Below are 27,346 nucleotides of genomic sequence, written 5' to 3'. Positions count from 1 at the left end.
CACTTTTACAGTAACATTTTGAATACAGAACTTTACTTGTAACAAGAGTATTTTTATATTGTAGTTTTTTGTAGGTGGAAAAAAGTACTTTTTCCACTACTGGTGGTTGGTTGGTTAGTTACTTTGCAGATTTAGATTAACAAACATACATTAACTGCAGGACTTTTAATTGTAAGAGAGTATTTCTACATTTACTAGTTAAAAAAATCTGAGTACTTCCACCACTGGTGACAGACAACAGGGAATTAAGAACAGCTTGAGAAGATAAAGCTCTGACTCAGCATTTTGTGTCTCCATGCAGTGTCCACAGCTGTGTGCTGCTGCTCTTTTGACTGTGTGCATTCAGGAAGTGATATAACACAGCACATTGTGGGTTTTCTGCCCCTCCACAGGGCAGTGCTGAACTCCATAACCCTCAGAGCAAAAATGCATGAGACAAACGAGGCTGAAGTGATGTGAATCAAGTTGTTTTATTTGTCATACGATACCATTGTTAACTGGGGGTGACGTTCCACGTCTGTTCAGCTCTCAGACTGACAACACGGCTCAGGCATACAGGTATCACAGCCAGAGGTCCAGCGGGTGCACTGTACCTCCACCTCAGGAGTTTATACACACATAGACTTGGCACGCACACACGCGCACACGCACACACGCACAAGCACACACACACACACACACACACACACACACACACACACACACACGTTTGTCTGCATAAGATATGCCATTTCAAACCTAAGCCTATAAATACAGCATTTGCTCCTCATTGTTGATCTATACATTTTACCATCCTGCAGTGTTAACAAGATGTATCTTCATAATGCATTTCAGAACAAACACAGGGCATCAGCTATGAGGCGATGAATACAGGCCTACAGCTATAAGCAGATAGGAGGAATCGCAGCATGCTCGCACATGCACATTGTACTGTACACAACCTCTCATTATGTTGACGGGTCTCGATTCACAGTTAAGGGCGATTTTTCGTAGTTGTGTGCCAGTGTTGTGCACTCAAAACAGTAGATCTACACATTTCACAAAGGATTGCAGTGCAACACAGTATGGGCTTGTAGATCTGCTATTTTCTGCGTGCAACACGGCGCACAAGCAAGTATAAATCAGGCATTAGCACTGGCGATAAGTGCATTTGCAATTCAAAGCCAGCAAATGTAAAAAAAGCTACCAGAAAATAAGGTCTTGTGTAGCCATACGTAAAATGTTGTTCAATATAATATATTTATGATAGACACCAAATAAAAGGAAACAAAATGTGGTGTTAAATCAAAGTGAAATCACAGTACCTCTACAAACACAAACTGAATTTTAAGGATGGATATCTGATGACATCTAAGTAGATGTTTGGTCTCACACGCATGCATGCACGCGCACGCACACGCACACACATACACACACACACACACACACACACACACACACACCCCGACTAATAACCAATATCAATAATGAACATCAAACTAAGCTGCAAATTGCAATACAAAACATTTCATAACGCACATATCCATACCCTGATAGAATATCCAAAAAGTTTAGCATTGCATTTATAAATTAGACACAATGAATAGTAATTTAAATTATGCATTTATATTATAGTCTATGTTAAGACTGTTAACAGCAATGGGGCTCAAAATGGGGCCAAAGATATGGTACAGAAAAGTATCCTCCAACACAATCCTCTGAGGGGACAAAATATACAAAGCACCGAATAGGAGATGAATTTACAGCTAGAGTTGCCACTAGCACAATATATTCAAGTTGTGTTGCATTTACTAGCATCAGTTCTGAGTTTGCTGTAGTTCAGAGTTCAGACAGCAGGGGATGCTGATGTGTGACAATTGTTCTGGGAGTTTTCACACGTCTTGGTCATGGATTTGCTGCTGCATCTTGTTCAGCATCTCCTGCATCCTCTTCAGCTGGAAACAAAAATAGGGGGAGGTCAGAGCGAGAGTGCTGACAAATGTCGACTTAATTTACACCCTTTAGTACTTTGACTTTGGTACAATTGGGTGACAGAATTGATGCAAAAAAGAGGACGAGACCAATGCACCCTGATGAAGGCAGGGTGCATTGGTTCGCATAGGTTCAGTTTTTATTCGTGAAATGTATTAACCACTTTATTAAAGGTTTTTTAACTTTTCAACAAGACTGCCTTGATCTCATCCTTTTTGCATATACTGTAAATGTACATAAATGTAATATGTATTGTAATTAATACAAATGCTACTGAAACAAATACACCATAACAGATGCTGCTGTACATCCATGCCATAAACTGGGATGTTTGACAGATCGGTTCCATCTCTACATGGTGCAATAAATATATATATAAAAAGAAAATCATAAATTAACTAAATGTAGGCCCAGGCGGTGGCGTAACCGTCTGGGCACCCGACTGGTAATCCAGTCGCAGTGTGCCGCGGGTTCGACTCCCGAGCCCGACACGGCCTTTACTGCATGTCTTCCCCCATCTCTCTCCCGTTTCCTGTCAGCCTACTATCTGTCCCTTCAAAAAACCAATAAAAGGCGTAAGCCGCAAAAAAATATCTTAAAAAATAATAATTAATAATTAACTAAATGTATTTTAAATAGCACCTTTCATATAGAAAACAGATCTGGGAACGGTACCATTGTTAAGACAAGAACAGGAGAAATGGCTGTGATAGCTTCATACCTCCTCATCTTTCATTTTGATGAGCCTCTCTGTCTCTACGTCAGGAGTGGACAGGGGCAGGATGGGGATGGGGCTCTCCATCCGGTTGTCCTGGGCCAGTTTACTGAAGAAGCACACAATCACACAGAGAGGATAAAGGCACGTCAGAAAATGTTCATCTCCCACAAGATTGCTGTTCAAATATGCAAATGTCAGCAATAAACCAAGAAAATATGCTCTACTTTCTCAGCCGCCTCTTTCTCTCAACCACACAAACCCGAACATGGCGAACATTCTGTGAAAATAGCCGCTCTACAAGCTCACAACATGACACGACACAATGCATTGTGAGCTTGTAGATAGCCTAAGGAAAAATCACACCCGTGTGAAGTGATGGGAGCTCTTATCATCGTACATCATCCAATAAAAACATTAATATACTTCCTCATGAATTAATTTGTCAACTTGTTATTATCTTTTAACCATGATACAATGATATAAAATAGATCTGAACAAATCTGCTTTTTGTGTCAACACAAAAACAGTTGCACTGTGTTTAAAAAAGCTGATTTGCTCAGACATATATGACGTAAATTAACCTTTCATTGTCAATGGCATTTAATGTTTGTGTTGACAATAAGGCCGATTTGCTCGGACACATATGACGTAAATGTCAATGGAAAATGTGACATGAGTTGTGACGAAAAGCTGTATATAGGAGGGGCTAGAACCCCTCAAAAAAGGAGGGGGGCCATGGATAAACCCTTGTGGGACATAATTGGTTAGTTACTTTAACCAATTTGTATGTTGTGATTATTTTAATCCAATATAACCAACAAATGGTTGGAGGTGTTCTCTCTGCTCTTCTACCACAAGAGGTATTGATTGCATGAAGCTCAGACAGAAACAACTTCCCAGAAATGCTCTCTGTTACAGCTCCGTTATAGCTAACAACGTTTAGCCCAAAATCATTGCATTTAGCAAAAATCCTAAAAGGGTTAAAGTAAAACCACACACACACACAAATCTCACACACACACACACACACACACACACACACACACACACACACACACACACACACACACACACACACACCTGGTCATCTCCTGTATGCACTGGGCTCTGTAGTTCTCATAGTGCACATCACACGTCACGTCCTTCAGGTCATGCATGTGGGAGCGAATCAGCATGTTCCTCAGCTTAACAAAGTCACAGTGTGACTGGTTTTCCACTGAGGGACAGAACGACAAACACACTGTCAACAACGTGACACATTGTGACCTTGTAGATCAGTTATTTTCACTGTTTGTCGTACAGCAAAGTATAGATAGGGCTCAAGTGGTTACACCTGTAATATAACTCATGCTGATGTTTAGATTTATTAAGGTTTGTGAGGGTGTATTTTCATCATAGTGTGTCAGCTCAGGGTTGGTTGAATATGCATCAGGAGTGGGCGATGTTGTGGTTGAACGTACCTTCAACGATACCCCATGGGTATAGTCTCCCCCTCACTCTCTGTCCGCGGGCTTCCACCACAGTGTTGCTGCCGATCACTGCAAACGGGGTGCACTCCTGCACACAGGGGAATAGATTATGTCCACTCAATCAGATAAAACAAAAATTAAACATCAGATTTGTAATAGGAGGTCCTCGGGGCACCCGCTAGGCCAAGTGGTCCAGGCGCATGCCACATATAGTCTTTGGCCTGACAGTGCGTTGTGTGTTCGAGTCCCGTTCATGACGACCTTTACTGCGTGTCTCTCCCCTTCTCTCTCTCCCTCTTTCCTGTCTATCTTCACTTGATACTATCAATAAAGGCAGAAAAGCCAAAAACGAATCTTTAAAAATAAAAAGATTTGTAATAGGAAAAAAGATTACGCATTATGGTTCTCAAACTGTTTCATGTACAGGATCTTCAATGATTTTAGGTTTTAGGCTGCAGCCCACATTTGAAAAGATTTAGTGCCAGAGAATAAGTCTATGCTGTAGATGGGGAGATAACAATGCAGACAGTGGAACCTATAATCTGAACAGTCATTCTCATACATTCTGTCATTGATCTGACTTCTAGGTGAAACTAAATGTAACTTTCTCATTTTGCTGGTCGACCCCTGGAACCCCCACAATGGGACCCCAGACCCCACTTTGACAACAGCTGTCCTAGATTCACCTTCAGCTCTTTGTCCAGCTGCTTAAACTCCTCATCCTCATCTGAGTCACACTCAGGGAACTGGTACACCTTGATGCCAAACTTCTCGATCTCTTCTCGAACCTACACGCGCACACACACACACACACACACACACACACACACACACACACACACACACACACACACACACACACACACACACACACACACACACACACACACACACACACACACACACACACACACACACACACACACACACACACACAGACACAGATCATGTATCTCTCACACTAACCCAAAAATATAAACATCCACAAAAGTGTTGATCATATTCATGATAGAAAGATAGATAGAACTGGTTATTTCATTCTAATAGGGCGACTTGCCACTCACCCTGTCCTTAAGTTTCTTAATCTCATTGGGTGTGAGGCAGTCGGCCTTGGCGATGAGTGGAATGACGTTGACCTTTTCATGCAGCGCCTTCATGAATTCAACATCCACCGGACGCAGCCTACAGAGGGATACACAATGGCTGGGTGAGTACCAGAACAGGATGGAGAAACGGTAGTTAAACAGTCTTGTATGTTGTATGCTAAATGCACTTGCATGTTGGGATAAGAGGTTCTCCAAAAGTATTGAGTGGTGCAACTCCGTGTGGGGGTCCCCGGGGGGTCCCCGGAACATCCAGACCCCCAGGAACGCCCCCAGGGGGCTGGCCCGGTTCCGGCGAGCTGCCCCGCGTCCGATACGGTCGAGAAATTACAGAGTTACCGTGTACTGTAACACCCCAAATCATCAAATATACAGTTAATGTGTGTGTGTGTGTGTGTGTGTGTGTGTGTGTGTGTTAGGCAGCGCAACAGTGACACACAAACGCTCGGACAGACCCAGCCAGCCAGGGACACACATAGCTGTCTATAGGAGTGGTTGCACCACTCAAAAAGGGTTGTTTATATTTGTGTGGCTGTAAACGGGAGCTAAACATAAACATGCTTGTAAAGTGGGCTAAGAACAATTAAAAAGCACATTGTTCATTTAAGGTCTACTCGGCAAGAATATACAGTAGGACTATATAACCAAGGTTTCCACTCAAACAAGGTTGCATAGTGCACCTTACCCCCGCACTGTCGGTGAATGGTAAATGGTGCATTTATATAGCGCCTTTATCCAAGGCGCTTTACATAGATTGTGCATTACATTCACCCATTCATACACTAATGGCAGAGGAAACCATGTAAGGCACCAACCTGCTCATGGGGAGCAATTTAGGTTTCAGCGTCTTGCTTCGACACTAATTCTGGGAGAGCCTGGGATCGAACTGGTCGTTCTACCTCCTGCCCTCTGGTCGGAACCAGAACTTTTTCTTGTAAGGAAAGTGGACAGCCCTTTCATTCTTAACTGACTACAACCTACATAAAACAGTATAAAGCTTAGAAAAGCCACTCTTCAGTTTTCTTTTTTGATTTGCTGAAACAAAGAAAGTTCTCATAGACTAAATTGTTTTTAAGAAAGTTCTCATAGACTAAATTGTTTTTACACTCGCTGTGGCTCCAACCTAAATTTCTGAACGTTAGACCTGCCCACTGTATACACTGCTAGAAGAGTGATCTTCACGGTTTAATTACATCAATATCCAACGTGCTTTGACATTATTTGTCTATGGATTTTGGAGTTGTTCAGAAAGGGATTATAGAGTTTTGTATAACCCCCTCCCTTAGCTAACCTTTTTTCAAAACCTTCAAAACTGTTCTTCAAAATTGTGCGGTGGTGTTACTTGTTGGAATATCTCTGAGGTGCAAGAACTGCCAAATGAAGTTCGGCAAGGTACAGCGTTTGTTCATTGCCTCAGCTGGCATAATTTCGTTCTTTTTGACCTGCTGAAGCCAAATAATGTTTGATTACTTTAGGAGAATGCTACAGGCTTTACTGTAGTGGAGTGTGCAATGATAACAGTAGTTAGTATTGGTTCCCCCCTGTCGTCACCGTCATTACAGTCCTGCGTGTGTGTTTTGACTGTTTTCACTCTATCCTCCAAGACAAAACATCCTCACAAGGAGGCAGATCCTCATTGGGCCTGTAGGTTAGGGCTAAAGTTAGGGTTAGAATAAGGTTAGATAAAGTTTATGGTTAGCCTAGGGCCAGGCTTAAAAGACCATACTAGTGCTAATTCATCTTATTGTCTTTTCACAGCTTTGGACGTACTGTATATTGTACAAGAAAATAGACTTTTCTTATGTCTTATGTCTTATGTCATTTTCTTAAATTATAAATTACATTACACTGGTCCATACCAGGGGGGCAGTCAGCCAGATATTTCGTGAAGCCTCATTTGAAATCGGTAGTTCATATAATGGCCTGTTGTGGCGCTGGACTGGACCCAAAAAGCCCCATAGCTCCATAGAGGCCCGTGTATTTTGGCCCAACTTCACCTAGACTGTATTACCTTAATAAACATGGTCATGAATACTTTCTGCTTCCAGTCACTAGTTTAAAGTCTCATTTCTAATGTCATAATATTATTTTTGGAAAATTATGGTCCCATTTATTTAAAAAAATGACCATAAAGTCGCGCATGTTCTGAGGGGCGTGGCTACCGTTACAGTCTATGATCGGGATTCCCCTCCCACTCGAGTCAAAATAAAAACCAACGGAGAAGAAGGGGGGAAGTCCCGCCTCGTTGTCTGGGCCAGCCAATGGCCAGCTGGTCTAAAAGGGAGCCAGCCAATGGCCAGCTGGTCCAAAACGGATCTAGAAAGATGGCGATTTACAGTGCATTAGAATGCAAGGGATTTCAGGCTTCATTTTACGTTCATGTTAGACCCGGGGAACGCTTTGTCCATATTTTTTACAGTCTATGGTCCATACCCAGGGATATTCACACTCAAAGTATTTGCAGACTTTGGGTTATGTACTGTGTACATGCATTGCATTTGTATTTCTGAAAGTAGCAGTAGCAAACCATTCAGGTAAATGATTATTTCTTTTTTTTAGGCTGGTCGACCCCCTACGGATGCTGCATTACGCGGGGATGTGCGCAGTCAAAGTATTAAAGATGGCGTGCCGTTATTATTGTACTTTTTCTGTTTTGCATGTGTCTATGGAGTTAACATTACTCTACTAGACCCCCAGGTGTGGTTATAATTAAAATATGTCTTCCCTGTGTATTTTTGGTTTCTTCCTGAAAGCTGAAAGCCTTTGAGTCAAAAGGCCCAATTGCAATAACACCATTTTAGTGACATCATAACCCTAACCCCTCCCCCATTATCATACAACAACAGCTGTGGGCGAGGCTTCAAGGACAACTTGTGTGTTATTATTTTTTTCATTTGCTGCTTTCTTTTGTTTTAGGGTTTATTATTATTTGTTTTTTTATTATTTACTATAGTCCTAATAAACCCCAGGAAATTACATCTGGCCACGGAAGATCACAGGATCTACTGAATGTAAAGGAGGCCTACTGGGGGAAGGCTTATACTGTGTGTATAGGCTCAATATGTCAGTTTGTCACATTCAATAGATCTTCAGCAACCTGCCACTTAGAAGACTGAAGGGGCACTTGCCTGGGATGAGGAGAATATGGAAATCAGACGAATCAGACTGTTCGTAGCTACAATGGAGTCAGTAGTCTACTGCTGTATGGTGCTGAGGCATTGACTATTATACAGAGTCTACACAAGTATGCTACGAATGGCACTAGGTGTCACATGGACATACCACATCAGAAATGTGGTCCTCTACGGCAGGGTTCGGCAACCTTTTTGACATGAAGTTCCATGGTTTTTATTTTGTTGAGATTGTCAGTTGTCAGTGTCTTCAGGTGGGTGGTGCTGTGATAACCAGGTATACTTAATGAACTGGTGGGTGTGGCCACATAAAAACATAATTGTAACACTTTCTCACACACACACACACACACACACACACACACACACACACACACACACACACACACACACACACACACACACACACACACAAGGTAGATGTCACAGAGAGAGAGAGAGAGAGACATTAGTCTCATAAAAGGATGTGTGTGGACACGGCTCCTAAATGAGTTTGCGACTCCTTTACAACTTTGTAGCTAAGCTGTGAGCTTGAGCATACAAGGCTTCTTCGACTATGCACACCCCTAAAAGGCTCCAGACATCCCAAAACAAACTGGTCAGGCTACAACTTGTCCTTCTACAACTCACCTCACCCCTGCTCATTTTGATAGGTTGGGATGGCTTAGGGTAGACGACAGAGCAACTTGCAATGGGCCTCATAGGCACCGGAGAGGGGGTAATTTGGGTCTGAATGACCCCGCACTATTGGCGATTGGGAATGAAAATAACTCCTATGCCACAAAAATGTGGAATGCCCTACCAACAGTCATAAATGAATGTAAATCCCTACTCTCCATCAAAACTGCTCTCAAAGAGCACTTATAGGTTGCTGAAATTTGAAACTCCCTTACTGTATATATAATTTATTTTGATTTCTAACCGTTTACATGATTATTTTTGCATGTGTCATTCAATGTTCTGATGAATTGAATATGAAGGACCCCAATGGAAACAACTAACAAGCCATAGGCTTTCTTGGGTTTTAAATCCTCTTAACAGACTTTGTATTGAACTGTTCTTTGTTCTTCAAACTGTTAATAAAGTATTCATTCATTCAATCAATCAATCAATCAATCAATCAATCAATCAATCAATCAATCAATCAATCAATCAATCAATCAATCAATCAATCAGGTCTGCCTCAGCCTGTTGTCACATGCTTCTCTGTGCAGGACTTCAACACAGTAACTCTACGCATGCGCAGTTTGATATGACATAGCTTGAGAGGCTGTAACCATGGCGATGGCTGTATGTAACCATAGCCATCCCATAGCCTGAAATCAGGGATATAAAAACGCGAATAAACAGCTTACATTTTTGGGAAAGTGAAAAACGGGCGTCGAACTTTGGTGCGGATGCTAATGGTCAACACCTGTGTGCAAATTCAGATCATCAGGCAGAACAGGTTTTGATGACAGGTTTTGGTGACAGGTTTTGAGGACAGGTTTTGAGGTCAGGTTTTGAGGACAGGTTTTGAGGTCAGGTTTTGGTGACAAAGGTTTCGGTATTTGGTAGAAGCCACTTTACTGTAATAATACCTTCCGACATATTTCTACACACATTCGAATTGTTCCAAATTTAGATGGAAAAATAAATGATGAAAGCCATTATGTTGTTGAAACTTTCTTAAGTAGCCTACAATTTAAGATATTGTAAAAATAGTAATTTTTTGTGTTTTACCCATGGCCAAACGGAGGTATGAAGTACAGACAGCAGTGGACTCTGTTGTCTTGGATGTTCTTTCTGTTCAGGCCGCTCTCGTCTCTGAAGTACTGCTCAAACTGCTGATCGATGTAATCTGTGATTGGCTTCCAGCTAGAACCATCGCGCACGCACACACACACACACACACACACACACACACACACACACACACACACACACACACACACACACACACACACACACACACACACACACACACACACACACGATACATAAGCAAAAATGTTCTGAAACACTAAGACATGTGAATACCTTTTTGCTTTTGGTCTTAAACCAGGGCTAAATCAGAGCCAAGCCTAAACAGGACTGTGCCAGGCAAGAAAGTGATCTCACCACTCATTGTTGTTGACAGCATCTCCAAACCCTGGCGTGTCTACAATTGTCAGTTTGAGTTTGACTCCTTTCTCTTCGATGTCCACCGTATGCTTGATAATCTCCACTGTCTGGTTAATACGCTCTGAAAAGCAGAGACACAGAGGCAGTGGAAGAGACGAGTGAGTGAAATGAAGATGAAGAGAGCTGAGCCGTGAACGTTCTAATTGACATTGTCCATGTTTACAGACAGACATGCAGACGGACAGGCAGTGAGCTGTGTATTAACCCTGGGATAACACTCACCCTCGGCATTGAGTAGCTTTCTGTCCTTATAAAGGTCAGTAAGAAACAGGCTGTTGACCAGAGTGGATTTGCCCATACCTGACTCTCCTGTGACAGACAGACAGACAGACAGACAGATGAACAATGAACCTCTTATTACTCCATGTTGTACTCCATCTAATATGTGCTTTGTTTTGTTGCGTCAGTATTTATGTTGTATGCGATAAGCAATGCCAGTAACCAGTGTATCAAGAAGACATTTGAATAGTGTAACTGTGTATGAAAAGGTGTCATAATAATCCCATAAGGGATGGGCCACGATGTGGCATGAAACTTAAATAAAAATAATTCATTCATTCATTCATTCAACTCCAAAATGACCTGCAACCATGAGGGTGAAGTCAAATCCCTTCTTGACAGATTTCCTGTGGACTTGGTTGGGCAAGGTAGCGAAACCGACATACTGTTTCTCCTGAGAGAGAGAGAGAGAGAGAGAGAGAGAGAGAGAGAGAGTAGAATAATTGCATGCATGACAATAAATGTGTCTTTTGTTTGAAGGTGTTTACAACCAGAGGCATACCTCGCCTCCCTTTGAAAAACACTGACCGAAAAAGAAAGATAGACAGAAAACCCCCAACAACAAATAGATACACGGGCTGCTCGGACAGGCAGCAATCCCGCATTCCGTAGAGCGGTTTTTGGTGCAAGAGTTAAAGAACAGGAGCTTGCTTCATTTTGGATCCACCTTGCTATCAAAGAACACAAGGGAGCTACATTTGACACACTACTCAAACACTACTGGTCTGTTTTCTAGTGTATAAAGAGTAAAAAGTGCACGCAGAAGTACAATGACAACCTCTTGCCTAAATAGTCTGTGTCTCCTAACGTTTAAGACCCTGAGATTTGAGACACGGCACATTTTGCCTCCATAAAATGTCATTATTGGATACACCACTGTACGCAACGCAAATACAAAACAAAATCACAACAGGTGCTATGGAATGACAGACAGACAGACAGAGAGTGAGAGAGAGAGAGAGAGAGAGAGAGAGAGAGAGATATAGAACTTGCATCATGAGGTTAATCAAACAAAAGCAAAGAGTGATTCTGAAGTGAGACCATGATAGGTTTGACATCTGCTAAATCGTTTAAATCACCACAACAGACGGCAGGCAGCCTCTATAATGCAGCCAATCTAAAGCTGAATGGAAAAAACATCATGCCACTCCAGTGCTAAGAACTACAATTTTCCACTATATCTATATCCACTACACACACACACACACACACACACACACACACACACACACACACACACACACAGTCACACAGACACACACACACACACACACACACACACACACACACACACACACACACACACACACACACACACACACACACACACACGCACGCACAGGATACTAGTCTCTGACTATAACAAACTCAGCCCAAAGTGCTCGGTCTGGCAGAATGTCATCCTTGCCCTACTGCCCAATGTGAGCCCATTGACATCCATACACACTCAAAGCCAGCATGCCAACGCCTGCCAGGCTGCCACAGTCTAGGGTCCAGCATTGAGACAGAAGCTATATTGAATGGACAAGAAAAGCCCTTTTCTACTCATTATCCAAACACAGTCAGCATCCTTATAAGCTGTCATAACTTGTCACAGGCACTTCCGACAGCCTCGCTTTTTAACACATCACACAGAGACACACATGCATGCATATGCACACGCACAACACACACACACACACACAACTACCAGAGATGCTTGCTTGCGAGTGAGAATGGGGAAATCTACAAGGACAACACACTGAGTAACCATTCAATCATTCGACAGCAACAGGGTGTGACAGCGAATACAAATCTCTCATCACAAACCAATTTAGGATTAAACTGTCATTACATCATTGTGAGAGTACAGATGGCATGCAACAGTACAATTCAAACACCTCCCTACTGATGGTTGTAAGCTGAGAAAGATTCTTCAGTGTGAGCCTGAGGACTTCTTGCATTCCGGCAGGAACCATAAAGGTTTTGCTGTTAACACAAACAAATCTTTTGACACAAAACTCTTCTCACATTCCCTACCAATATATTATGTTTAGTTTGTTACCTTTTGACGGGCTGTTCTTACACGTGGGCAAAGCAAGCGTTCCACAAGTTTCTCCTGCAACATGATGGCATCCATACTAAACCGCACTGACGCCAATGGAATGAAAATAGCTAGCTACTGTGGCTAGTCTCTGAAATTTGAGGGGAGAAAAAAAAAAACAGGATGAGGCGGGGAAGGAACTCGACTCGTCCAAAAGTCAGCTTCCAGTCAGTGCCCTGAAACTCAGAGCCCTGATCAGCTCCTGTCTCTCTTTCCAATGGTACCTCTCCCCACTTGATCCCAATCTACTTCTGTCTGTTTACACTACCTTCCTTTGTCCCTCCTACTTCCCTCCCCTCACTTTCTTTCACCTCTTTCCCCTCCTTCCTCTCTTTCTCTTGTCTTCTCTTCTCTGCCCTACAGCGATCCACTGCTCCCTGTTCAGACAGGTACTGTACTAGAGAGGAATTCTCACTCAGAGGGTGGGTGGGAGGGAGATGAAGAGATTAAGAGAGAGAGAGAGAGAGAGAGAGGGAGAGAGAGAGAGCAGTGGACATGAGCAGGGGCATAGGTAGTAAGAGGTGGCAATTTCGGGGGAGGAAGTAAGGGCAGGATGGAGGGAAAGGTCTAAAAGCAACTCATTCATTCACCCGTCCAACCCCCACCCCACCCCATGTGCTGGAAAATAAAACATTGCTTTGAGAGGATTACAGAAAGCATAAACATACGAGGACAGCAGGCCACACAGACTGATTATTGACTCTGTTGAGAAGACGTGAACAAACATGACCGACGATGACAAAAGCTCGGAAACAGTGTCAAAACACCCACATATTAAGATGACTCCATACGAGTGTAGGCATGCGGAAGAACTCATCATGGATAGATGATGAAATAAATGAGTTTATTAATCTAGCCATCATATGCATTCTGTGTGTGTGTGTGTGTGTGTGTGTGTGTGTGTGTGTGTGTGTGTGTGTGTGTGTGTGTGTGTGCGTGTGTGTGTGCGCTCGTGTGTATAAAGTACACAACCTATGTCTAGACTAAACAGCAATTGGCTGTTCTGTCAGCAATGCCAGTCCGAGGATTTCTGCCCAACAACTGTCTGTAGGTGAAAGAGGCCCTTTTTCATGGCAGAGGCTGGAAACAATTGTTTCCAGATGGGATGGGTGGTAGTGGTGTGTGTGTGTGTGTGTGTGTGTGTGTGTGTGTGTGTGTGTGTGTGTGTGTGTGTGTGCGTGTGTGCGTGTGTGTTTGTGTGTGTGTGTGTGTGTGTGTGTGTGTGTGTGTGTGTGTGTGTGTGTGTGTGTGTGCGTTTGTGCGCGTGCGTGCGTGCGCATGGGTGTGTCTCACTCCTAGCTGATGTGGAGAACAGAGGTCATATGGTGTGATTGCTCTTTACAATAAACTTTTTTTCTTCCAGTGAAGGCACAGCCTGTGATAATGCCACGTACGGATACTGCAATTTCAGTCCACATCACAGGGGGGAGACAGAGATCTGTGTGTGTGTGTGTGTGTGTGTGTGTGTGTGTGTGTGTGTGTGTGTGTGTGTGTGTGTGTGTGTGTGTGTGTGTGTGTGTGTGTGTGTGTGTGTGTGTGTGTGTGTGTGTGTGTGTGTGTGTGTGTGTGCGCGTGCGTTTGTGCGTGTGTGTGTGTGCAGTCCAGTTCTACGGACCAGTCCTCTGGTCTGGACCTATACAAGCCCTCTTGGTTTTCTGACGGGATCTAGGATCAGCAAGTTAGGGTCAGTGAAAGATTGTGAATTTCTGATTGCCGTGACTATGGAAGGCAAATGGGCAATCTTTCATATGATCTAGCCATATTCGTTTTTCACAATTTTCACAAGGATCACGGTCATCCATTAAATTGTACTTTTCTAAATGCCTGGTTTTGACTCTTGTAATTAGAATCGTTTTCATCTCCTACATTAATTGACGCCATGTTTGTTAACATAAATGTTCATCTTCTTCTTGTCCTCCAAAATCAAGTGATCAAGTGTTATGATGTCGTCAGACTCACTAGACTCGTCACAGGGTGGTACATGTGTGTATGTGCTCTGGGGGAGGGGTGTGGAGGGCTTCATAAGAGAACAGATGTCCTGGTGTGACATCACAATAGCCCCCCCCCACACACACACACTCTAACTTTCTAAGTGTCCAGCTGTCCATCTCATATAGCACTATGGCACCGGGAGCCATGTCAGACACGAAGACAGGTGAATTGATAAGCACATTTGTTTTCACTGACTCGCATGGCGGTATAGCCCGCTCTGTGAACAGCAGGCTGTTCATTACTCTGATGCAGTATTATATTCTAGAAAACTACTGTGCAGAGAAAAACTCTGAGTAGACTACTACTCCATAACATAGCACACAACAGATATTTAAATGTGTTCGCAGTATGAAATGTCATTGCTGCTGTTGATGGCTGTGCCAATGCGTTCAACTCTCCGAACACTTCCAGCTGATCAAATACAGGGGAGGTAGGAATTTAGGGCCTTTGGCAGGTGCAAAGGGGGTCATAAAGGAGACATTATTACCTAGAACAGATGATGGACACGTGGAGTAGTGTGTGTGTGTGTGTGTGTGTGTGCACGCGTGCGTGCGCGCATGCGTGCATGCGAAATTGGGATTCTTGCATATTTAATTTGCTGCGGATTGCATTCACACCTGCACCGAATCGTAATCAAGTGCCATTGGAAGCGAAGCGAAACCCCCGTTTTTGCTCGGAGTAGAATGCGGTTCTTTGATACGCATTAGGATTCAAATGAGCCTTCACACCTGCCAAACGAAGTGCACTTTCTGAAAATGCGCAGCAGGATTCGTTTTAATCGCAGCAAAGCTTTCTGGTGTGAATGTCACCTAAGTCTATCACACACGTCTTTCTTGATTTACATAGTTGTTCACAATATAAAAGTGGCTGCATAGAAGAACCTTTACTGTCAGTTATCACCTCAACCAACCTATTTGGCTGTGTCATTTCCTCATTTGCTTATTGCATAACATTAGTTCTCGTTTCTGGTCCCGGTCTATTGCTAGCTTCCCAGCTCCACTCAACCAGGTGTTTAAATCGCCTAGTTCCTAGGGTGTTCCTAGTTCCTAGGAACAGGGTGTTCCTAGTTCCTAGACCTAGGGTGTACCTAGTTCCTAGGGTGTTCCAAATCAAAATTAATCGCCAACCAGGTGGCTAGACTGAAAATACAGTGCCAGGACTGGAGTTGATGATGACTGAACGTCTTTGGCATTGTTGCGGTGTTGCATTTTGCAACACACAGTGATTTGGCATTACACTGCCAGGACGCGGCTCCCACCACAGCTCAGTGGCAAGTGGAGCCTCCCCGTCTCCGTTCTCAGTGGTCTGGCTCAGTGGCTCATAATCTGTCCTTCATATGGGAAAACACAAAGCGAAGTCGCCGAAGTGGCATGCCTGCTTGCATCTACTGCTGTGTGCAACCATGGCTCCTCGTCCCAGAGTGTGAAACATGCCACTCTCACCCACATTGGACGGGCGCTACGGGGGGCAGCAATCTGGACATCAACCAGGCAGCGCCACCGCTTGACTTCCTCCTCTGGGTCACACACTGTTGTAACCCGTGGAGGAAACAGTTGTCGAACTTCCACCATGGTTAACAACACGTCTGTGTAGTTTGGTAGATAGACCCATTAGTTTAAACTTTACACACGCATACACGCACGCAGGCAGGCATGCACCACACACACACACACACACACACACACACACACACACACACACACACACACGGACCAACATACACTAATGATGTGTAAGAAACTAAAAACCAGGTTTACAAACATAAAATCGAACGACACCCTCATCACTGAAAATCTTGATGTATAGCCAACTACTTAAACATCTTCTTTACAAACATTGCAACAACGCTGGTTAACAAACTGCCCTCCCACTCTAGGCGCTTTGGTGTAGAGCACATCCAAGCCTTCTAAAAAAAACCTAGGTGTTTGTAAAGATGACTTAAGTTTAAGCTGACAATGGTAACAACTGAGGAGGTACTTAAAAAGCTGAGTGCCCTTCAACCCCACAAGGCCACTGGCCATGACAATATTCCCTCCAAATTTCTCAGAGACTCGGCCATCTCTATAGCTCCAATCATCACCCACATAATAAACCTCTCCATCAAACAGGGACAGGTCCCCCAAGATTTCAAACTGGCCAAAGTAACCCCCCTGCACAAGAAAGGGAGCAAATTAGACCCCGGCAACTACCGCCTTATTTCTATTCTTGGCTCCATCTAGAAAGTGATGGAAAAAATAGTCTATGAAAAATTTATGTATGAATTCCGATCTGGCTTCAGAACATCCCACTCCACTGACACATGCCTCCTCTATTTGAGCGACCACATCAAACACTCCACTGACACATGCCTCCTCTATTTGAGCGACCACATCAAACACGAGGTGGATGCTGGCAAATACTGCGGCATGGTCATGCTGGACCTCCAAAAGTCTTTTGACACCGTGAACCACTCCATACTGGTTAACAAGCTTAAAGCAATTGGTTTGGATAGCACATCAGTGAGCTGGATGCAATCCTACCTGGAGGGGAGAGAACAGATGGTGGCGGTGAAAGGAACACTGCCCCCCCCCCTCCCAGTGAGCTGTGGCGTTCCACAAGGAAGCATACTAGGGCCTTACTGTTCCTAATATATGTAAACGACATGACATCAGCTTGTGACTGCAATTTGTTCCTGACAGGAACAAACTGCTGGTTGAAAAGGCCCTCAGCTCTGAACTTGGTAGAAAATGCACCTGGCTCACTGATAACAAACTATCATGTTTTGTTTTTGTTTTTTTGTATTGTCTTGGTGTTAAGGCCAAGCTACACCAGGCAATTTTGCGCGCGTGCGTATGCGTTTACTGCGCACGTTTACTGCGCGCGTACAGTGCGTTTGGATAGAACCAATATATGTCAATGATACCAGCTACACCAGACGCACGGATACCGCGGGCCATCCTACGCGTGCTCTAAAAATAGGATCGGTTCTAATTATTTTACGTGCGTATGCCCCGATGCGCGCGTATCTATATATCCTCCCGGAAGGTCCCGCACAAATCTGCCGCTCGCCACAGATCTGGTGTAGCCGGGGCATTTCGCACGCATACTTTGTGCGCGCAGTGCGCTTACGTCAAACGCACACATGCCCGGTGTAGCTTGGCAGTTATGTGCTCTGTGTTGTTTTTGATGTGGGTGTTGAACAGTTTGTGAAGACAAATATCCTTCGGGACAATAAAGATTATTATTATTATCTTTACACCTGGGAAAAACTGAATCCATTCTATTTGGATCAAATAGTAATCTCAGCAAGGTAGATGGCTTCTTGGTTAGAGTGGGTGACAATATTATCACACGAAAAGATGAAATTACCTACCTAGGTTCCATCCTGGAGGCAAATCTTTCCGGTGATAAAAATGGCCACCAACGTAATCAAAAAGGTCAACCAAAGAACAAGATTCCTATACAGGATCTCCTCACTGGTCAACAAAAACACCTTGAAGACCCTAACAGGAACCCTCGTACAAGGTTTCTTCGACTACGCTTGCACCTCTTGGTACCACAGCACCTCTAAGGCCCTTAAAACAAGGCTCCAGACTTCCCAAAACAAACTGGTCAGGCTACTACTTGGCCTCACTCCCCGAACCCACCTCACCCCTGCCCACTTTGACAGGCTGGAATGGCTTAGGGTAGACGACAGAGTACAGCATCTTGCAATGGGTCTGGTCGACAACATGTACCTGTCTAAATACTTCCTTAATGTCAACGAAGTCCACACCCACAACACCAGAGGGAGTTCAACAAACCATGTGCAACCCAGATTCGGCACAAACAAGGGATTAAATTAATTTCGTTCCTATGCCACCAAAATGTGGAACGCCCTACCAACAGTCATTAAGACATGCGAATCCCTTGACTCCTTCAAAACTGCTCTCAAAGGGCACCTACGGACGGCTGCAATTCGAAACTGGCCCCCGTAAAATCTGAACCCCCCACCCTCCCCTGTTTCCCCTCACTGTATACGTTTCTTTTCCCTTTTTACCTCCTATGATCATTTATTTTTGACTATATAGTTGTGTATATTCGTACGTCTCTAAAAAGTTTTGATGAATTGAAGATGGTGGGCCCTATTGTAAACAAGTGTAATGCTTTATGGTGTCGTCCACTCACAGTTGACAGTCTTTGTATTGAGTTTGTGCTTAAAATGTACTGTAAATTCTACAAACTGTTAATAAATATTTCAATCAATCAAAAGTACTTGAAATGTACTGTAATTCTGCAAACAGTTAATAAATCAATCAATCAATCAATCAATCAATCAAAAAGTGACTAGTGAATATGCAAATATGCAGAGAAAGCTCAAGTGTGAGAACTCCAGCAGTAACAGACATCACTCTACTTTCACGCACTGCCCACTACAGATGACCTTCAGTCTACTGTAGACACAACACAACACAACACAACACAACACAAGGACAGAAAGAGAAACGCAGCCATACACTGCAGTGCAGTGGAGGACAAGCATTGACCTTTTCTGATGACATCTCTCCATCTCACAGCCATCCAGCTGCAGCATTCACACCATTAACCCTGAATGCTTCCCATACTGGATCATGAATGTGTGTGTGTGTGTGTGTGTGTGTGTGTGTGTGTGTGTGTGTGTGTGTGTGTGTGTGTGTGTGTGTGTGTGTGTGTGTGTGTGTGTGTGTGTGTGCGTGCGTGCGTGCGTGCGTGCGTGTGCGTGCGGAGGGGGGGGGGGTAAACGTAGGCTACGTGTTTACTTTCCTAGGAGATGCGAGTGCCTAGGCGTGTTTGGTTCTTTGGCATGATGCTAATCCAACAGCGTGTAATTGCTCTGGCAACAATAGGCTACTCCATGGACACTTGGCCAACATAGCCAAGTTTTAGCATCTGCCTATTGGGCAACAAACAATAGGCTCTTGTGAGAGCATGGCTAGTGTGTGCATTAGCATTTAGCTTTCTCTGTCCAGTTAGCAGAGGATTGCAGGCAACTGAATGTCATCAGGGAAACACAGCAGATGAGAATTATTCCTAGGTCACTACTCACCACACTACACTCACTACTTAACAGTAACATTTCGCATGGGAAGGTTAAGGAATGGATATAATCCTAAAATCCCCCTAATGGATTTTGGTGTCAGCCTTCCATTAGATTCTACAGGATTCTACAACAATTTTTTCTACAACCATTTTATACATACCATGGTTGTAGAATCCTGCTATCTGGGTCAGCCTGCCCTAAACCTTCAAAATATTGTGCAGCGCAGTGTAAAACCTGAGGCAAAGAAGCAAAAAAGAGAGCACACACACACGCGCACGCGCATGCACACACACACACACACACACACACACACACACACACACACACACACACACACACACACACACACACACACACACACACACACACACACACACACACACACACACACACACACAAAATAAACCATAACATGAATGGCATTAACATTAGCACAGGGGCATTTGCTGCCCTAGACAGAGAACTGAAGGAGAACGCATTTTCTGCCCTACCCTGGCTTTAAACTTTTCCCTACCTCATGTGGAGAGCAGAAGCCCCATGGGGGCTCGATCCCCCTTTTGAACCCCCGTCTACAACATACACACACACACACACACCCACACACCCTAGGCTACACCCTGAGTTACGCTCCGCAGCTGGCCTCCTGAATGCAAGCGAGGGTCAGGGGGTCCCATCTGTGGCCACTGTGCGTTTGCGGTAGATAAGAGGGATCAAGTGGGTGAATGTGTGTTACGGAGGGGAAAGTTGGAGGGGGTCGGTGGGGTAGGTGGGGGGAACTAAGGTGAGAGTCAATTAAGAGTCAAAACAGGAAAAGGCGGCCTGGGCCGTGTCTCAGCGGTCCAGGCACCTTGGCTGGCAGCCCGAGTCTGGCAGTGCGCCGCGGGTTCCACTCCCGATCCCGACGGCCTTCACTGCATGTCACTCCCCCATCTCTCTCCCCCATTTCCTGTCAGCCTACTGTTTGTCCCTCTATAAAAAAATCAAACCCGTGTGAACTGAGTGGTGCAACTCCCCTCTCCCCCTGCCTCTCTCTCTCTCTCTCTCTCTTTCTCTCTCTGTAATTAGCAGGCAACAGTGCAACACTATCTCTCTATCTCTGTTTCTGGCACAACAGCGCCACTTTTGCCCCTACTGGTACACTAAACATAGTCACATAGTCACATAGGCCTAGCCTGGTTAATAAACCAGCCCGAATCAGCCGTTGGCAAAAATAAATTGCCTGCCGGCGGATTACGGTCTGGAGAGGCTCAATTGTATGCCCATTTCCTACACCAGAGAAATGGGGCGGCCAATCGGGACACGGTATGCAATATGGGTGGGCTTTGGTACAGTGACTTTCAATGCTTGAGACCTTTGACTGACAGTAGCTCTGACCAATTGCGTCAAAGAGAAAATGTTTCAACCCGCCCCCCCTGGAAATGAAATCCAAGCTGAGCCTCCCCAGACTAATATCCCGCGGTCCGTGCGATATTAGTCTGGTTTATTAACCAGGCTAACATAGCCCCTCATTTATCAATCGAGTGTAAAATCTGCCACAGATTCGAGTGCAGGTTTCGTAGTACACCCACGTCGCCACGGCATTTATAAAGTGATCGCAAACAGCTGATCCTTCCTTAATTTCGTTCCGACGTTAATAAATGTGACGGCTGAAATCTATCTGGCACGCCCTATGGAATCAAGCCTCGCCCTCGTTTTTGCGACTGAACACATGAAATACGACCTGTGGGAACCATGGAAACCATGGAAAAAAAGTTTCTCCCGTGCCTTGCTGCCCGCCTCACTCACCTCTCTCATACACACACACACACACACACACACACACACACACACACACAGAAGCACACGCAACTTGCAAGCCCAACTAACTGGTGTCTTGTTAAATAAATAAAGAACGAACACCTGCATGAATTAAATAAAGTTGTAGGCCTACCCTGTCTGTTTCCCTCTCACCTCGCTTGCCTTGCTGTCATGTCCACGCAGGCACGCACGCACACACCTACATGACACGTACATCGACATCGCATCGCCATGAATGGAATTAGTTTGTAGGCTGGCCTATATACATTTTACCCATTCGTGCGCAGTGCACGGCGAAGGCGTGATACTGCGCACTGCTGTGATATTAAAGTCCTGTGGGTGACTCAGTGATGCCTGCATGAGAGATAGGCTATCATGTCGTCAAGGCAGTCATAATCAACGTAGTGATTTGATCATTGATGAACGAATCATAAACATATGGATGAAGGCTTGCTTGCATGTGTGCTGGTATGTGTTGGCGACGCACGCCGCGGTCCCGTCCTCCCGACCCCCGAAAATGATCTCGCTTTTATCTGAACTGTCAAAACTGTCAAAACCTGTCTAAGCACTTATTTAAATGGTGAATGATTAAGCCCCTTACGCCTATAGCCTGCTAGTACTTACTACAAATAGGCAAGCTGTATGCTTGTCATTGTCACTTGGAAATAAAGGCGTGCAGTCTATTTTTGCCTTTTTTTTATAATATCATAATCACATATGCATCACCGCATGCGCTCCAAAATCATCTCACAAGTGTGCTCGCATAACAAGGCCAGTAAAGCACTGTTTGATTAAGCACAAACTAATACATTGTAATATTGTTTTTAATTGCGCGATTATAATTACTTGTAAAGTTGGAAATCTCTCTTTTGTTTTTTACATACACATACCGTTTTATATTAACATTTTAGGAGTGAAAACATATGTTTAGATGCCTGTGACAGCGTGTCAGCAGTTCAGACAATGCTGCTCCGCTTGTGTACGACAGAAAAACAGCCAAGGACAAAGCGTATGCCAGCTGCCGACCAGACGTGACTTTTTGTCCTACTCAAGTTCAATTTCAAGCTTTGCCGGAAATGGTAAATGCCGAAAATGTCGGTAATTTCGGCGTGCACCCATATTTTGGCGTACGCACGGTTGATAAATGAGGGCCATAGGTTAGGACGGACATTGCTGTTCCTTGGAGTGGTTGCACCACTCAAAAAATAATAATATATATATTTAAAATAAAGGCTGAAAGCCGCAAGACAACAAAAAAACATTAAAACTTAAAAGACAGGAAAAGGCATACAAAGTGCATGGATGTGTATGGATCCAAACCCACCAACATATGATACTCCGCTCAACGCCTACAAGACAACCACTTCTGACCTGCTGTGTGCACAGACTAGTATCACTCATTAGGATTGGTCAGAGACCTGAATTAGGCTACTACATTCTCATATAAACCTTTGCATCCATCTTCATAAAGAATGGGCTTTGTATTATAATATAGTTTTTTATTTACAGAGAAGGCTAAAGGCTATACTAATCATAGCACAACAACGCAGCACATAGCTGCATTGCACAACAATGTCATACGACTCAAATGACGTATTGTTTCAACTCTCAGTTAAAAATAGGTCATTTTGTTCAAGCAGCGACTGGGAGATATGAATAAGGGGGACAGGGACAGTGTAGGAATGATGACACAACCCCCAGCCACTGGAGATAGGTGGGGTTGGGAAAGGCAAGCAATGTATCATATACAATACTATTATACACCCAACACGGTCAACACAGCCACGGACAAATCCTCTCACAACACTCGCATCACATGTCCTGTTCGTTGTGTGATTATTTAAGCACAAAGTTGCGTCGTACCTCAGGTCGGTACCAGAAACTGGATCAGTAAATTCTGGCGCAGCCACGATCAGTGCTGCCAGATTTAGCGAGAGAAATAAGCAACCAGGTTTATGTTGAAAACAAACCCTTGAAAATAAGCGACTATATTTAAACAGTATATGTATTGGCTATTTGAAAATAGCTGGTCTATAAGCTCACAACATGGGGGCGTCTGCACTACGGACAATCTACAGTATACTGTATCTATAAATGCATGTTCCACACCCCCACACACCGACTCGACACCGGGCACTGTGGGGGTGCAGTGCCCGGTGTCGAGTCGGTCGGACCCGCGGTTGTCCAGAACCGACACAAAAGGCCTCTGCCCGAGCTCTGGACAGGGCCCCTGCCCAGGCTCCATTTTTGGAGCTGGCCTGTTCTGACATCACAACTCTCCATATTTGGGCATGCCTGACAGAACTCCATATCTAGGAATAAAGGGACACAGAGAGACAGATACAGAAATCTCAATACTGTATATTGGCATAGAAGACAGATGGGTGGAACGGGTACTCTGACACGGGTACAACGGGTATTGCATAGCCGGGTGTGGCATGGATCTCCAACTTCCATCATTACGGACTCTACAGCCGGGCACCGGTCTAGTAGGCTACATATTAATGTAGGGGTCCTCAATTATTGCTTAAACAATAATTAAAACATAGAAAGCACGGCCAAATAAGCAACTACATCTTAGAAACTGCAACCCACAACTACCAATCAGGGGAGGCCTTTATATGAGGCCCCAACCCCCCCATCATTCTCAACAATTACTTCAGCAACAACAACTTGTCGTCCCTTCACAATAAAGTGTCTCCCCTTTAACTCCCAATGCCGCACATTTTACTCGGGTTATTAACAGGAAATAGGTGTAACTTAATATCAACAGTGTGGGAGAGAGGAAGGCAGAGAGTGACCGAGAGAGAGAGAGAGAGAGGGCCTTGGTGCAAGAGTGGGGGAGCCCGAGGCCCCCTAGAGGCTGGAGGCCCGTTTCAATTGAAACTGATGAAACATAGCAAAGGCCTCCTATATATTTACAAGCAACAATACAGAAAAACAAGCCCACCGTTGCTTATAATAACATAACATAACATAACATAACATAACATAACATAACATAACATAACATAACATAACATAACATAACATAACATAACATAACATAACATAACATAACATAACATAACATAACATAACATAACATAACATAACATAACATAACATAACATAACATAACATAACATAACATGGCAACACTGACTGACCACAGTCTGAATTCTACGACGGATACTAGTGTCAATGAAGTGAATGAACCCACTGCCCACACACGAGCTCCGGAGAAGAGACTCTTTTATTTTTTATGTTGCCTGGCAACACAATGGAATCGCTAATGAAGTTATTGGCAGAGAGGTGATGTCAGTAATGACTGAGGATGCTAAAGAGAGAGAGTAAAGGGAGTGAGTGATAGCGGAAAGGGAAATATATATATTTTTTTAAGTGCAAGCTACTGTATGTAAAAAAATAAAAAAAATATATATAAAGTGGTATAATCAAAAGACTGATTTGTGCAATTGATATGATACCCCTCATTCCTGAGCATTGTAACAGGACTTTATCACTCACTCCTTCTGTCTCCCTCCTACACATGGATGCTGGTCCACCAGCAGGCAAAAACTGTACAGTGTAGTGTGTGTGGGAGCCTAGGATAGAATACTAAGAATAGTGCATGAGAAGGTTACAAAGTGTACAAAGAACGCACACACTTTTACAATAAAAAATCATGAAGTAAAGTGTGGGTAGTAATTTAAGTCCATGGTTGCTATAATGGATGTTTGATTAGGTTTTGGTTTTCACTAGATATCTTTAGCATCTATAAATATCAACAACACAAACAGAATTGCACATTTGCAGCTGCATTCATCCGGGTCTTTCTTAAATGCACTCATTGATAAGACCACAATACTACCATGCTGTGGCTGAGCCATGTGACACAATGATTGTGACCTGAGCCCTGGATTTGGTCAGATTGTAACTGGGTCTGGGAATGGTGCAAATCTGCTGCAATGTAACAGCCAATATCTTAAAGGACCACTTCACCACTTTAAAACCTATCTTCATATAATAGGTCCTCACTAATAATCATGATAAAATGGCACGATTTTTTTCTGCTCAGTCTGTGTCTCATAGGAGGGCTGTGGGCAGTTTAGAAACCGTCTTCCAGTGACATCATCATTAGGTAGATTGTTTTTTAAACAAAAAATGTTTAGATTTTCATTATCGTGAGAACGATGGCTTCCATTTTCGCATTGCAACTTTTCAGGACTAGAAAGCCTGTAGTTTTTATTAGCTTGTATTCCCCATCGATGATGTCACTGGAAGACAGTTTCTGAACTGCCCACAGCCCTCTTATGAGACACAGACCGAGTAGAAAAAAATTGTGCCATTTTTTCATGATTATTAGTGAGGACCTATTATATGAAGATAGGTTGAAAAGTGGTGAAGTGGTCCTTTAATAAACAAAACAAGAATGCTGTTACTTTAAATAGTCCACTTTAAAAGGGGTGATCATCACTGCATCGGATACATGGTGATGTTACAACTGCGACAAAGCCATGCTTATTCCCAGAATGTCGACTCTCTGTCATCAGAAACTATAGCTAGCTACAGCATTGGAAATAGGAGAGGAGTTGGAATGCTCATGATGGAGTTGAGATAAACGTAGACCCCCCACACGGGCTTATGTTGTCACCTTGTTTACAACAGTGAGGGGTTCAGAAGAGGTAAGAACCCTGTATATAATATGACGTCACGTGATAATGAGGTCAGTCTGTCTGTCCGCAGCACAGTGCTTCACTATTGGCTGGAAGATGGTGCTGATTTAAATAAAAGCAGGTCAGTGCATGCCCACGGGATCAGGATGAGAGGGTTGACGGGATGCAAGCCCTGGGTACCATGTTGCTTACGCATCCTGCATCCTCTTCTTTAATAGTCCTCTAGCCTGCACTGCTGACGCTGGCTGGCCTATTATGCATCTGAAAATTAAACCCCTGTCAGCTTGATGTTGTTCACTGAACATCTCGTGATGTTTGGCTGCCCTCCTCAGCAATCAGCATCATCATGACGCCGAGTGTAAAGACTATATCAAACTACAGTATAACGCACGACAAAATAACGCGCACACGTTATAGAATCCATTATAATCTGACATTTTTGAACATTGCCAATTTATTGTCGAGGCGAAAGATGCCGTGCAACAAACATGCAACCAACTCTACATGCACTTAATACCACCATCCACCCCAAACAGCAGCTTAAAACGACACAATAAGACATTTAAAGATTCCTACCTCCATGCCTTCCTCTGTTGGCCATTTGATGGGTGGATGGATGGAAATGGGAGACGCAGGTGCAAGGATGGAGACCGACGTCCATGGAATTTAAGAGAGAAACATGAAACAGTCATTAGAGAATAATCCATAATCAACCCATATTTATAACTACAAAGTAAATACATTTATTGCATACCGGTTTTAACCGGGATGCGGCTTTTGTATCGTATGTTGGCCGTCATGTTCGCAGCTTTGAATGACCGAACCGACGGCTTGAGAACGCAAACCCCCTCTCTCATCCAAAGCAGCGAAGGACCGTGTGGGTCTGAAGGCGGGGCCACGTCGTTCTAAACTCCGCCCCCGCATAATAACGCAGGCCCAGCCAGTGC

General features: G+C 43.9%; 1 protein-coding gene across 2 annotated transcripts; it reads right to left on the bottom strand.

The window, feature by feature from the left end:
* Window positions 1-1,272: 1,272 nt before the first annotated feature.
* On the bottom strand, window positions 1,273-27,149 carry septin5a (septin 5a). Of its 2 annotated transcripts, none has more exons than XM_083783219.1 (11): window positions 26,976-27,149; window positions 11,138-11,228; window positions 10,778-10,864; window positions 10,493-10,616; window positions 10,115-10,249; window positions 5,223-5,340; window positions 4,845-4,946; window positions 4,150-4,246; window positions 3,770-3,905; window positions 2,693-2,795; window positions 1,273-1,934 (listed from the first exon to the last, which is right to left on the bottom strand). In XM_083783219.1, exons 1-11 carry the CDS (start codon window positions 26,979-26,981, stop codon window positions 1,872-1,874), a joined length of 1,062 nt encoding a protein of 353 aa, XP_083639345.1. In that variant the 5' UTR covers window positions 26,982-27,149; the 3' UTR covers window positions 1,273-1,871. The 2 variants fall into 2 exon arrangements, with proteins under 2 accessions (XP_083639345.1, XP_083639344.1); XM_083783218.1 differs by lacking the exon at window positions 26,976-27,149 and adding an exon at window positions 12,879-13,206.
* Between the last annotated feature and the right edge of the window lie 197 nt (window positions 27,150-27,346).

Source organism: Protomyctophum parallelum (assembly GCF_964188405.1).
Source record: "Protomyctophum parallelum genome assembly, chromosome: 15".
Taxonomy (NCBI): Eukaryota; Metazoa; Chordata; class Actinopteri; order Myctophiformes; family Myctophidae; genus Protomyctophum; species Protomyctophum parallelum.
This window is presented reverse-complemented; position numbering and strand designations above follow the sequence as displayed.